Below are 13,315 nucleotides of genomic sequence, written 5' to 3' on the forward strand. Positions count from 1 at the left end.
AGGACTGCATGGACAAAGAGCAAAGAAGAGGGCTCAGTGTGGAGTAGGCACCACAAAAGGAAAAAAGCGGGGGAAAGAACCAGAAAAAGAGAGAGCGCTAAACAGCTCCATCCGGTGACTGGAGACCGCAGACGGGACTGGAAGGCGAAAAGGACGGGGCTGTGAACCCAAGGAATCCAGCGGAAATGCGATTGCGAGGCGCACGTAGAGCATTCTAAGGAAGACTTGGAAGCGAAGAGACGGCATAGTGAGGTCCGTGGTAGCGACAGTCGACAAACAAAAGCGACGATAAGACAGGAGAAGAAGAAGAGAAAAGGGAAGAGAGGCCCCGGGCAGCTGCTGCAGACAAGAGGGCAAAAGCACGCAGGCTTGGGCCGACGGCGCCTGAGAGCCCTCTCAAAAGAGGCAAGTCGTTGATTCGAAGACGAACGCAGAAGATGCTGCGAAGCGGAGCCCGACCTTCTCCCTCTCAATCAGTTGCCAAGCCGTAGCTACCCTCAGTTTTTCGCAGCCCACATGACAGACGTAGTCTTCGAAGTCTTCGCACCTCTTCTCGCGCTTGGCGTGGCGCCTGTGCGACGGCCGGGGCGCGGGGAAGTGCAGCAGGCGATTCCCAGCGAAGTGAAGCGTCTCAGTGAACACGGGCTTCTCAGCCGCCTTCAGGGGAGGAAGGTCTGTCCTTCACCGCGTCGTTCTTTACGCGCCGCCCTGCAGTCGTAGTCCCCGTTTTCTGCACTTCAGACTGTCGCTGTTGAAAAAGAAGACGACGGGAGACATGGAATGGCTCGCCAGAAGGAGGCCAGGCGGAGGCAAGAGGGCGGAGACTGAAGCGAAAGCGAACACAGAAGGCGGCGAGCTGCGCGGCAAACGCAAGTCGCTGAGCAAGAAGAAGAGGCGCTTCATGAAGCGACTCTTTACCACGGGGGATATGCTTGATACGAGAAAACGCCGCCGCTAGGGGGCCATGTAGGCTCGACAAACAAAGACGGCAAACCCAGCCAAGCCCCAGTCTGGCGCGCCAATTTTCCGCCTGGCGAAGTAGAAGACGATTGATAGCGCTAGCAAAAGCAAAAATAAAGAAACATAGGCTCTTTCCGTGTTTGTAGTGGACAAAACGCCAGTCGGCCTATATTCTGCTACGCTGTCTCACACTATACTCGGTGCTGTATCTACAAGGGTTGTAGGCGCCATACAGAGGAAAGAGAACCTCCTACAGTTTCACCTCCAAAAGGGAAGATCCTCATCGCTCCGTGGTCAGATGAGAACCGAGGCTTCAGGATTTAGTGGCAAAAACGAGAGCTTCACATTCTAGAGGAGAAAAGCGAAAAGAAGCCAAGGAACGGAGTCGGCACGGAGCGCGGGACATGTTTTCGGGTGTATTGACACCCGACACCAGCGGAAATCGAGCAAGGCGGACGCTGCGCCTCCTTCCACTGCATAATGTTTTTTTTTTTCTCAAATATCGAAGAACTGTATCGGGGCTATCGATTTCAGGGGGTCAAACGTGAGCGGAAAAAAACCTTCGGAATCCGTTGTTTTTACGGGTTCCCTTTCGCTTCGCTTTGTGCGCAGCGTTTGCGTAGCACATCCGTCTCCCTTGAGCCCGACTTTTCTGGACAACAACTGGTCGTCGTTTCGCCTTGGGACCTCGTGTTTCGTGCTGCCCTGATCGTGTGCGGTTCCTGAGGCTTCTTACGTCCTCAGTTTCCTCTCCCTCGTGGTGATCCCCTTTTGGGCCACGTGTTTTCGTCGCTTCTCCTCTGCGGCATTCCCGTCTTCCATATCGTTCGTCTCTTGATTCGCTCCGTGTCCCAAGTCCTCATTACCCGATTTCCTCTCTACCAGGCCTCGTGCCCATCTCTGCACGGCGTTGGTTCAGCTGTCCACTGTCTCGGGGTTCGGAATTCGTTCTTTGTGGTCAGTTGGTTCGCGTGCTGTCCCGTCCTCTCTAGCCTCGCTGCTGGATATTTCTTCTTTCTGTCACAATTCCTCCCTTTCACCAGGCCGTGCTTGTGCGCCTTCGCTTCGCTGCGCGTCTGCGCCATTGCCATCCTCGGCATCGAGGCAGCTCTCAACGCGCGCGCGTCACGCGCCGTCCCACGAGGCGTTCCTCGTGGACACGAGTGCGAGTGTCCTTCGTTTCTGTTCCCCTTCCCCTTGCACTACCCTCCTCGCATCGGCTGCGTCGCCTCCGTCGTTCTCTCTCTCGCTTCTCCCTTCGACGCGTTCTTGCTCCGCTGGTCTTTCTCCCCTCTCTTCAGACGCAGTGTGTGCGCGGCCCTCGCCTCCTACTCCCCCGCCTGCGCTGCGTATTCGCCAGTTCTCTCGTTCTCTGCTTTTCTGCCTCTCGTGGACTCCTCAAGATGGCGCCCCCTCTCGATCCACTGCACTCTGTGCCCACGCAGGCCAGCTACGCCTCCTGGGCTGACCTGGTCAACGAGATTGGGCCGATGAACTGGGTGGCTTACGGCGTCGCCTTCGCGCTCGGGCTCAGCGTAGTCGGGGCTGCATGGTGAGGATACTTTAGCCCCTTGAAAGCGCGTTCTTTCCCGCCGCGCTCTGAAGCTGGGTCAACACTCCAGCTCCCGTCCACATATATACATATGTATATTTATAAATGTCGGTGGGTGTGAGGTGGCGGCGGTTCATCAACAACGGGGGGCGGCGCCCAGGGCCCCGGGGAGGCAGACTCTGTCGGCGAGTGTGGCACGAGGCAGCCCCGCATTTTAGAAGAAATAATAGGCCTCCTACGACGTGGAGACGGCCGGAGCATTGTATAGAAAGGTAGATTCACACGCAGACCGGTGTGGTGTCAGGCGTCCCTGCGTCTGAACGCCTCTAGCTTGGTGGCGGCGCCTGGCGTAGGCTGTCGCTGTTTGCTCCAGGCACCAGCTGTCCTCGCGTATCTGAGGACCGTTTGATGTATTTGCATCGCGTAGAGGCTTGCATCTCGGAACTCGTGCGTTTTCGCTCGTCCTTCAGGGGCATTTTTATTTGCGGCAGCAGCATCTGTGGCGCGGCTGTGCGCTCGCCTCGCATTCGCTCCAAAAACCTCGTCAGCGTCATTTTCTGCGAAGCTGTCGCCATCTACGGTGTCATTATTGCCATCATTATTTCAGGTATGCGCGTTCGCTCTCCTTGTGTAAGAATATGTATCCGCATGCGCACGCGGCGGCGTCTGCGGACATGACGTTGTCGCGTGTCTGTCTCACGCGCCTAGATGTCCCCATATCTCGACGTTATCGCGTTGTCTGCGTGGCGTGACGTGTACCTGCGCATCGATTACTTCCCCCTCCCGGTATGGGGTACGCGTAGGATGCGGATTCCACTTCTCAGTCGTCATACATCAACGCGAGGCAGCGGCTTCTCAGGAGCTAGGATGGTGAATCCCGTCGTCTTTGACTCGCATATTTTTGTGAATACGAGTCAGGGCAGACGTGAAAAGACATGCAAATTTGGGTACTCGTGTTTGCGTGCGTTCCTCTTTGTGGGTGTTCTGCGAGTGAGGCATAACGGTGCGCCCTGTCGAGCGCGTTGATTTGGCGACCGCATGCAGGCGCTTGCGCGGATATTGGGAGAGCGTCTCTGAGGCAGTAGCTCACATACAAATAGAGACGGATGTGTGCGGATGGATTCGTGTCTTCTTTCTTTACGCATGCAGGCCAGATGGACAACGCGCCGCCGAATTTCTCGCCCATCGTTGGAAAATTGAACGTAGGCGCGCGTTTTTCTTTCTTTTTGTTTGTTTGCCTAGTTGGAGGGTTTGGTGGGCGGGTTGTTTCTTCGTTCCGTTTTCCATTGTCGCGCTTTTCGGTTCGCACTAGGGAGAATGCCTGTTTTGTCTGGGATTATCCTCCAAACGCACAGTCTCAAAGGTGCGCGTGCGTTCCTTCGCTTTTGAAAGTCTTCGCGTCTCTCTAGCCCTTGTAAGGTCGTCGCCGCCTTCCACTTGCGTCTTCTTTCTCGTCGTCTGTCAAGTCGATCTATACTTCTCTCGCACTTTCGAAGTGCGAGGAAGGTGTGTCTGGGTTCGCCTCCTTTTGGAACTCCGCGGCGCAAAAGGGCCGTCGCTCCTTCGTCTTCGCAGTCGAGCTTTCTGTCTTTTCACCCCGGCTACGGGGTTGTCTCTGTCTCAGGTTCACTGTTCATGCGTGTCCAGACCTTTCACCGTTTCATCTTGCGCCCTCTCCCCCCCTCTTCCCTCATGAGTCTCTGTCTCCGTATTTTTTTTTTCTCTGTCTCTCTGTCTCTCTCTCCTCAGGACTGGCAGAATCAGGCGGTCGTTGCCGGCTGGGCCCTCTTCTGCTGCGGTCTGACTGTGGGACTCTCCAACCTGTTCTGCGGGTAGGGACAAGAGCGGAACTTTCCTGCTTTCGTTTCTCTTGCTCTCTCTCCTCTTTTTCTCTCTTTGTAGCGCGGCTCAATCTCGGGGTGCGTCTCTTTGCGGTGTTTTGTGCTGGCGGTGTTGCCTCTCGCTGGCCGTCTGCTGGCTTTCCTCACTCCGTCGCTTGCGAGGCATTCGAGGAGTCTTCTTCTTGGTTCGCAGCGTGGAATTCGCTTTTTGTCGGCTGCATCCCTCGTGTCTCTGCAGAATCAGCGTCGGCGTGTCAGGAAGTGGTGCGGCGCTCGGTGACGCTCAGCGCCCCGAGCTCTTCGTGAAGATGCTTGTCGTTGAAATTTTTGCGTCCGCTCTGGGTAAGACTTGTGCGTTGGGGGGAGGTGGGGGGGGGGGACATGGTAGTACATAGATATGTGTATATTGGAGTTGTATTCTTATTAGGTTCAGAGTGGGTATAGAGCTGTGATTAGTCTCAAGGCTAGATGTTTTTCGAGGCCGTTCAGCGTTCTGGCGGTCCGGTCTCGCGGTCGCAGCTCTTGTCATGGGCACGCACACATGTGCGTGCATCCAAATATAGATAGTAAACTCGTAGAGACAGATAATAAATACGTAGAGATTGATAATAAATATATAGATAGATAGATTCATGTGTATGGTGGCGCGGCTGTGGGCTGGAGCTGGTGTGTAGTGCCTCTTTCGTCTGTTTCCCTGCCGGGTTTTTCTTTGCGCACTGCATGCGCCACACTGTGTGTGTTCTTTGTCTCCGCCGTGTCTGTATGCAGGTCTCTTTGGAGTCATCGTTGGCATCCTGCAGTCGAATAAGGGCAAATTTGACAAGGTCAGCGGCACCCAGCTGATCTGAGGGCGGAACCACAAGAGGCGCAGTTTGAAAGCACGCTCTTCGGGGCGCCAGCGACGGTGAATCCTCTCCTTTCTGGGGCAGGCTTTTCGCGAGGGAGAGGCATCGCCAGGCGGACTCAATGATGTTGATTGTTCGCTCCGCTGGCTTCTCTGTTCCTCTCCTGTCTGCCTTTGCGTATTTTCTCGTTGCATGCCACAAAGAAGCGCCATTCACTCTGAAACCTCACACAAAGGATCTTTTTATCAAAAGGACCGAGACTGTCGTGAATCATTTTGAATCTCCAAACTCTCCTGCGCGCGCTGTCAGCTTCTGAAGCGCCTCCGCCGCGAGTCTGGGCGAGGATAGAAGTTTACTGAAGTGCGGAGTAAAAAGGGCAGGGTCCCTTAAATGTAAACAGAATATGTGTAACACGATGATAATGCAACCTACAAAAGCTATATAAAGTGCAGTGCCGCCGCACACCCCGCGACGCGAGCCCAGACTATTGTATAATCGGCGTCTGTATGCGTCGCTTCCTCACTCGGCGTTAAGCTTGCGTTGCTTCCATTTGTTCGGGAGATGGAGGCGTTTGCTTGCGCGCAGAGAGCTTTGGTTTCTTCCTTGCTAAATCTGCGTAGGCCCCCGGATCGCTTCGAGTCATGGACGCTCGTCTCGCGGAAATACACAGGCGTGCAAATATGCATGTACATACATACATATCGACAGAAATGCGGATAGGAAAAAATATACCTATTACAAATATATATATATATATATTTCAGCAACCACCCTTCAATATAATACATGGGATACCTAGATGTGACCAAATCGCACACATGAAAGAAAGCTTGGAGGAGAGTGGTTCTCCATGTCGCTCGGAGATGGATTCCGTGGAAGCCCGTGTTACAGGAAGGTAGTGAAAGCATCAAGGTTCCTTCCTCACCTACTAAAAACAAAGAAAATGCAATTGCGGGGGGGCCGGCGTGAGCTCACACAGCTATACCCCCCGCCCCCCCCCTGCCCCCCCACGTGCCCATCGCCACTGCCGCACGCCCCATGTAGCCGACGCAGACTGCTGGAAGTGAAGGGAAGCAAATCAACATGTCGCTACTCCGTAAGCATACCAGTGAAGATGAACAGTCACTGCCACATGCATTATTGCTAATGTACAGAGATAGACCCTACACACTAGAGAGGCACGCCTATGCAGGAATGAGGATTGGAGAGTGCTGGTACGAAAAAGGAGGCGAACCTACACAGCACGAATGAACGGTACAGTGTGCACCGGCGAAGAGTTGTTCAAACTTTCTGGTTTTTTCCGCGAGGGCACTGCCATCGTTCTCCCTTTGACTCGTGAAAGCCTGTTTCTGCAAGCCTTCACTCATGTGCACAGATACAGAGACATACTACTATCCACAGAACTACGTATGTATAATATATATAGTGTAATACAACATATATATATATATATATACACTGTGTGTATGTATGTACAGAGATATATAGGCAGTGTCCATTAGCGTTCGCGCTGACGAAGAGACAGCGCCTACGGACGCGTGTGAGGGCGGCGCACTCTCGCAGGGAGCTAGTCGTGGAGTTTCGTTTCCAGTGTAGTGTTTGTCCTTTTTATCTTCTATGGAATCCTCTTCTGTCTCGTTGCCTTCAATGGCGCAGCAGGCGCGCCGCGCACACGGGCGGGGGTTTTGCCCCCGCAGGCCGGAGGAAAATACCCGTTTTTCCCCCGAGCGTCGTGTGTGTATGGTTAATTTTGCGTTCTCGGCTGCCAGCCTAGTCTTCTGCTTGAGTGCACATGTGCCTTCAGGCGTGCTTTTACCCAAAAAGTCGCGCGGCGCGCAGTTCAGTTCGTCCGCTGGAGCCCCGGGCGCAGTACGTTACGTGGCGAAGAAGATGAGGCATGAACAAGCGGCCTCGTCGCTTCATTTTCTGCAGTCTCTGTGTGTTCGCTCAAATCTCCTCAGGCTCCCGCGAAAGACTGCGCTGAAAAAATCGGGCTCGCCCAGAGCTTTCTCTATCCTCTTTTCGCTTCGAAGACGCCTCAGTGCCTCGCCGCTCCAGCGCTCTCTCTCCTCGTTTCGCCGAGGTGTCGTTGCTCGCCCCTGGGACAGAAGAAGACAACGAAGAAGAAAAGAAGGAAGGTAACTCTTTCCCCTTCTTCTCTGCTCAAGGTAGCATTTGTGCTTCTCTCGATTCGTCTCACTTCTCTCTTGCGCGGTCTCGCATTCGTTTTTCGGGTATTTTTTCGGGATTTTTTTGCCTTGGCCAAACAACCGCGCTCCGAAACGCGTACAGTGTCGTCTCTGTTCGTCGTCGTCGTAGCTGGACCCCAGTGAGTTTCTTGTCGTCAAAAAGTGGTTGCTGCCTCAGCTTTCTCCTATTTTTCGCCTCTTGTCCCCCTTTTCCGTCTGTCGTCTGCTCGCGAGTTCGGCGGCAGTTTCGCTCTGGCGCTTGCAGCAGCTCCTCTGGGCTCGGGAGAGAGTCGTCGCAGCGGCGCGTTGTGCCGTCATTTTGTTTTCCTTCGTGGTGATTCCCAAGTTGTTTCCTTCTAGATCTCTTTGTTCGGCCTGCTTCCTCTCTCTCCTCCGTCTCTGTCCCCGCATGAACCGCCGTTGCAGCTTCTCGCAGCAAAGCGTTCCCAGTTGTCGTCTTCTCCCAGCGGGAAAAAGCGCCGTCGTTCGAGCCCGGTAAATTGCGTGTTTCCACCAAAATTTCTCGTTTTCAGCCCTGTTCCCTTCACGTTTGCATCTTGCTTCATCGAGGCGATTGCCCCGGGGCTCTCTCTACGGCTCGCGCTGCGGATGTCCGCCGTCCGCCTCAGCTTTCTCTCGTTTTTCTTTTCTTCTCCCTCGTCTCTCTCGCGTGGCTCTCTCTCTGTAACCGCGGTATCGTGCCTCCGTCCTACGGAGTTCGTTTCCTCCGCACTCCAAGGGGGTTGGCACGTCTGTTTTGCGCCTCTCCGGTGGGCGTCCGGTGCGCGCTGCACGAGCAGGTTTCTTGTCTGGGCGCGTTTGGCAAAGGAAAGACGCGCCTGTCCATAGAGCCGGTCTGGCGGCGGTTTCGAGGGCTGTACCTGTGCGTGCACGAGGACGGTCTCCTTCTTTTTCTTCTCCCTCCCTTCTCTCTATTCTCGCTTTTCTCGCAGCGCCTGCTGTCGGCGTTAGGCGTCCGTCTCGCCTCGCTCACTCTGCGCGCCGCTCACCATGATGTCCTCAACTTCGTCGTCGTTTTCTGACGACCTCGTGTCGTCTCCGTTTTCTTCGCGTTTGGTGCGGTCGTTGTCTCGCGTGGCGTCGTCGTATCTCGACTGGACCACGCTGTACCCCAAGACGCGTTGGCTGGCGTTTTTTTTCGCTGCTGGGGCTCTACGTGCTGCGCGTTTACTTCCTCGCGGGCTTTTTCGTGGTCACCTACGGCTTGGGCATCTACCTGTTGAATCTGCTCATCGGGTTCATTTCGCCGCAGATCGACCCCGAGACGGACGAGTTCGTGCTGCCGGTGCGGGAGACGGAGGAATATCGGCCGTTTCAGCGGCAGCTGCCTGAGTTCAAGTGCTGGCTCGCGGGCGTGCGCGCGGTGCTCATCTCGATCGGCATGACCTTCTTTTCCGTGTTCGACTTGCCGGTCTTCTGGCCGATCCTCCTGGTCTACTTTATTCTCCTCTTCATCCTCACCATGAAGCAGCAAATCAAACGCATGATCAAGTACAAGTACCTGCCCTTCTCCTGGGGCAAGCAGACCTACGGAGACATCACCCGCAGCAAGGGCGGCCTCGACAAGGCCCGCAAGGACGGCCCGCCACACGCTTTTGGAGCCCAAGGCGCCGGCGGATTCGGCGCCGGCGTCGCCTCCTCCGTCTCCCTCGGGCAGGATCACCTGACCACGCCCTACGTGCTGCGATAAGCTCAAATCGAAACTCCGAAACGGGGGGGCGCCTACGTGACCGCTGAACCGGCAGCCAAGCGGAGTGACGACTGAGCAGAGGAGGGGATTCGAGGCGCCCCGGGAGCGGCCGGTCTGCAGAAGGATCGATGCCTGAAGACTCAAGATATGGATCGTCTCAGCCTCCGATGAAAGACTCCGGGCTTCTGCGAGGTCGTGGTGCGTCAAGCGCAAGCGGCAGAGTCGCCTCTGCAGCGACCCCAGCCTTCACGAAGACGGGCGGCTGTGAGGAGGCGACTGCAGCGTCGCATGGAATCGCCTCTCATCGGCGCGCGCGAGATCCACGAAGCATATCGCGGCTTTTTCCCGCGGGGCGACGAGGAGCGCATGTGGCGGAGGATCTTCTCAGCGGCAGATTTTTTTAGAAATACACCAGGCAGATAGTCTGCTTCCATCTAACAGCGGGGAGAGGGCAGAGGGGCTGGTGCTCGAAGAGACTCAAAGTGCTCAGGGTCGAGCGGCTCGGCAAAACGGTCGCGGGGGGCGCAGCGAGAGACTTCGAGTCCCTGTCAGCCCGTTCTCTCTCTACGTTTAACCGACTTGGGGCGGGGCTTGCCAGGCGTGCGGCGGGACCATCGGAAGGGGGGAGTGGAAGACGAGCCTCTAGCTTTGTTTTGTCGGCTGCGGGAAGAAAGCGAGACGACAGCATCCTTTCGCTTCGAACCGCATCCGACCTCTAATTGAAACCTTTCTTTGGCGTCGTGGTGCATCTGTGGAATAATGTGACTCGAGTTTTCCACGTATGTGGTGCTTGCGGCTGCAGGCATGCGGTTTTCCGGTGACACAGTATGGAAGATGACGTGTCTTGGAGTCGTTTCGCGGTGTTTCGTGCCTCCCGTCCTCTGGCTCTCCGATTGTGGCTCCATGACCACGGTATCGGCGTCCGTGCGTTTTCTAGTGGTTTTTCACTTCACATCTATGTCCGTATGAATTCTTTCAAAAACATCTCGGCGGACTGCGCCGTTTGGCGTCACAATGCGTAGAAATTCTCGCGCTCCTTGCTCTTGCGGGCGAGGCTGGCGCTCAGCGAAGCGGAGCCCCAGCGGCGAGCGAGCCAGATCTCACATAGTGTCTCCGCAGCCGCTTACAGGGACTCGCGCAAGCGCGCCCTTGTGCCGTTTAGGGTTTAGGGCTTCGCAAGCAGCAGTCCGGTATCGCAGCCCAAACGGCGTTCACCTCGTCGCTCTCGTTTCTGTGGTAGTTTGCCGCTAGTGGGGTGGCACTGCATAGTTTTGTCGGGCCTCAGCTCTTTGGGCGGCCGCACTCGTCGCTCTTGAACGTTTTGCGAGGTCTTCGCGCAGCACAGCGGTTATATGGCAGATGAAGCAGCGCAAAGATGAATGGAATGCGATTTTCGCAGAGGCACGGACCGATTCCAAGGCAAAGGGGACCGTCCGCTGGACTGTACGTCTCCATCAAGCCCAGGCACCACCAATGTCGCTGCCTCAAATTCCCACGTAGGCTTGACAGTAGCACCTTCAATTGTGCGCGAGTCCTCTGTCCGTGGATATAGAAAAGTTGCCAGTTACCTGGGGGGGAGGGGGGGGATGGGGCAAGGTCCGCAAACGGTTTCTCGGGATTTCACGCGTGGTGCCTTCCAGCGTCACCGATAGATGACGGAAAAATCCCAAATAAGTCCAGCAGTAGCGCCGCGACGTGTGGGCTAACGGGGGCGAGTAACAGAGCCAATCTAGTCAGGACGCCAGCAGACTTGAAAACAGTGGGTTTTTCGTCAGCGTGTATCACACAATCGGAAGAGAGCAGATAAATGTTCGAGTGCGACAAGCTGTAGACGGTGAGAGACATTCAGCACGAGGGAATCGAGGAGAGAAGCTTACAAAAAGTCAATCAACAAGTAGGCAGCAGGGCCCAGCTGATTTGGCTCTGTTCTGTGTTGCACTCTGCTTGCTACCCTTTGGAGTCAGCACGGTATGACGAGGCCTGACAAAGTGGAAAGCGATCGCGAGGTGAGGCAGTTTCCCATACCCTAGAGCGCCATTGTCTTTGCCTACCCACTGCACCCTGCAATCTGTCTCATTTATTCGCCTTTAGCATTGCTTGCGTCTTACACAAGCAATCCAGCCGCTGAGGGAATTTCCATATCAGCTAGCAGCGCCGCAGATGACTCGGGATGTGTGGGCTTTCACAAAGCTGTGCACCATTCTCTGCTTGGTGGGGCTTCGGGTCTTCACCTGCCTTCGCTGCTTCGGAACAACTCTGGTCCCCCAAGACCTACACAGCTTCACGCCCGCCATATCTAGTTGTGTGCATGCTCTGAAGCCGATGGTCTGTCCCAGAATTCGTCTGACCAATTTCCCCGGTTCGTGGGCTCAGGGTGCCTCACCCAGTCGAAACTGTGTAGCCCCCACTGCAGCTTCTTCGCAAGGATTTGCCTGCAGTGCCTGGCTCAGGTGTCGTCTGCTTTGAACCTCCACCCCTTCTTCGGCATTGCCCAGTTTTTCCGCTTCGCGCTGCCCTCTTCTTTCCTCTGAATGCCCACTTTCTTCTCCGCTGCCGTCTGCTCTGCTTCCCGACACGGCTTCTCTGAAACCTCTCATTCGCATTCCCGCGCAGGGCTATCATCACCCACCCGGAGCGCCCTGCTTTATTGTGCTTCAGCGCCACTGTATGCGGATTCACTTACACATGCACTATGATCTGAATGTTTTGAGGTACCTGCAAAAAGCAACATCCCCTCCCAGCCAGGAATCGGCAAGCTTGTCCGCCTAATTCTTTGGCTGACGCTATGGAGGAGGCAACGCCTGTCTCGCTGGAGGAGGTTGTGGCGCTCCTCTGCAGACGTTGTGACGCATAAAAGCCAGGAAGCGAACCACCCTTGTGTCAAATGGCCTCTAGCAGCGCCAAAGGCGAAGACACTCGCTTATAGTTCCGACGAAGAACACGTAAACATACAACTGAAAGGGGTGGGGACCGGGGGGGGGGGGGGGGGGGTCGGGGCGTGATTGAATGCCCACACGTCCGCCCAGCGTATCGAGCTTTACCCGCTTTCCAACAGATACAGTTGTGTTGATGAGCTGATGCGAAAGCCCGTTCTTGCTTCCACGTGTGCACTGAACCCCAGGAAAGAGCTGAGGCATGAGCCTTGGTGCGCCTGTTCACGCTGGCTGTGTGTCTGTTACTTCACTGCGGCGCCGGGGGGGGGGGGGTGTGGCTTCCACGTCCCTTTGCCCCCCCCTATAACCTGCCAAGTTTTGGCAAGCTCGTGTGCCCCTGTGACCTTTTCAGTTTCAGACCGTGCATCTGGAGCTGCCTCTAGCGTTTTCGGGCTGTCTCGCTTTTGATTGGTACGTTTCGCGCGCATTGTCACTATTTGTGGCCTCCTCTGCTCGGTGATCGCCTCGAAAAACAGCACCGGCGGCACGCGACAGCGAGATCCAGCTATGCAGCTGCGCAAGTTACCAATCGAGACCAGTGTTTTGCGAAGGCGTGCAAAGCGCACGCGTCTGCAACAGAAGCCACAGAGCAGGGATAAAAACGGACAAAGGCGAACACATGTGAACAAGGAAGCCTTGGCTGTACTGCTTCTCTTATCTCTGTTGTAAAAGCGTGGTCCGTCTCGCGCCGCCTCGTGCGTTTTCCTGCCCCCCTTCCAACCGCCTTTCCGCTTTTTCTGCCGTGTCTCGCTTTTACTGACAGGAAAGCGAACTGTGGAAGACTTTGTTTGGCGGACCTATCTCTGGAGAAATGCGGAAAATGGAGAGGTTATGCGGGGGTACTTTGACTCACCCGATGACAATGCTTGCGCCAACCGTGCGGTCGGTCTGTTGGCGAAGCAGTGTGCACAGATGCTGTCTTCTACGCGCTCTTTGAGGAAAAATGGAAAAGAGGGAGGCAACGTGCTTTCCATCTAGTGTTTCCTCCCCACTCTCTTTTTATTCAGAAGTCGACACGACCTCATTTTCCTGCTCTTCTCGGCGCATCCGAGCATTCGAGACGCCGTTGGGTCACTTGGCCTGTGCGAAACGGTCCCGGGGTCTGCCGGCTGTTCAACTACCGCAGCAGTGGCCGTGTTTTCCTCTACTCGACACGAATTCACTGTCTAGTTCTCTGTTCTGCATTGCCGACAGCCCAATCACGTTCATCGCTTGTCGCTGATTGCGAGCGTGTACGCATATCGGCAGGTCTACGTACACCTGGGTGTTCACGCCTTTTGGGGA

At 55.5% G+C, this 13,315-nt stretch overlaps 3 protein-coding genes across 3 annotated transcripts; 2 read left to right on the top strand and 1 right to left on the bottom strand.

Moving 5' to 3' along the window:
- Positions 1–2,363: 2,363 nt before the first annotated feature.
- BESB_019320 (putative V-ATPase subunit c' proteolipid) lies at positions 2,364–5,201 on the top strand (the record flags this gene model as incomplete). The annotated part of the gene is made up of 6 exons (XM_029360641.1): positions 2,364–2,512; positions 2,983–3,119; positions 3,662–3,714; positions 4,262–4,344; positions 4,592–4,695; positions 5,122–5,201. The coding sequence occupies 6 exons, from the start codon at positions 2,364–2,366 to the stop codon at positions 5,199–5,201; spliced, it is 606 nt and encodes a 201-aa protein (XP_029216000.1).
- Positions 5,202–7,796: 2,595 nt separating this feature from the next.
- BESB_019330 (putative RER1 protein) lies at positions 7,797–9,098 on the top strand (the record flags this gene model as incomplete). Its single annotated transcript, XM_029360642.1, has 2 exons — positions 7,797–7,882; positions 8,525–9,098. 2 exons carry the CDS (start codon positions 7,797–7,799, stop codon positions 9,096–9,098), a joined length of 660 nt encoding a protein of 219 aa, XP_029216001.1.
- A 2,369-nt stretch (positions 9,099–11,467) lies between these two features.
- Positions 11,468–11,695, bottom strand: BESB_019340 (uncharacterized protein; the record flags this gene model as incomplete). Its single annotated transcript, XM_029360643.1, has 1 exon — positions 11,468–11,695. One exon carries the CDS (start codon positions 11,693–11,695, stop codon positions 11,468–11,470), a length of 228 nt encoding a protein of 75 aa, XP_029216002.1.
- Positions 11,696–13,315: the final 1,620 nt, after the last annotated feature.

This window comes from Besnoitia besnoiti, chromosome XI (assembly GCF_002563875.1).
Source record: "Besnoitia besnoiti strain Bb-Ger1 chromosome XI, whole genome shotgun sequence".
Lineage (NCBI taxonomy): Eukaryota > Apicomplexa > Conoidasida > Eucoccidiorida > Sarcocystidae > Besnoitia > Besnoitia besnoiti.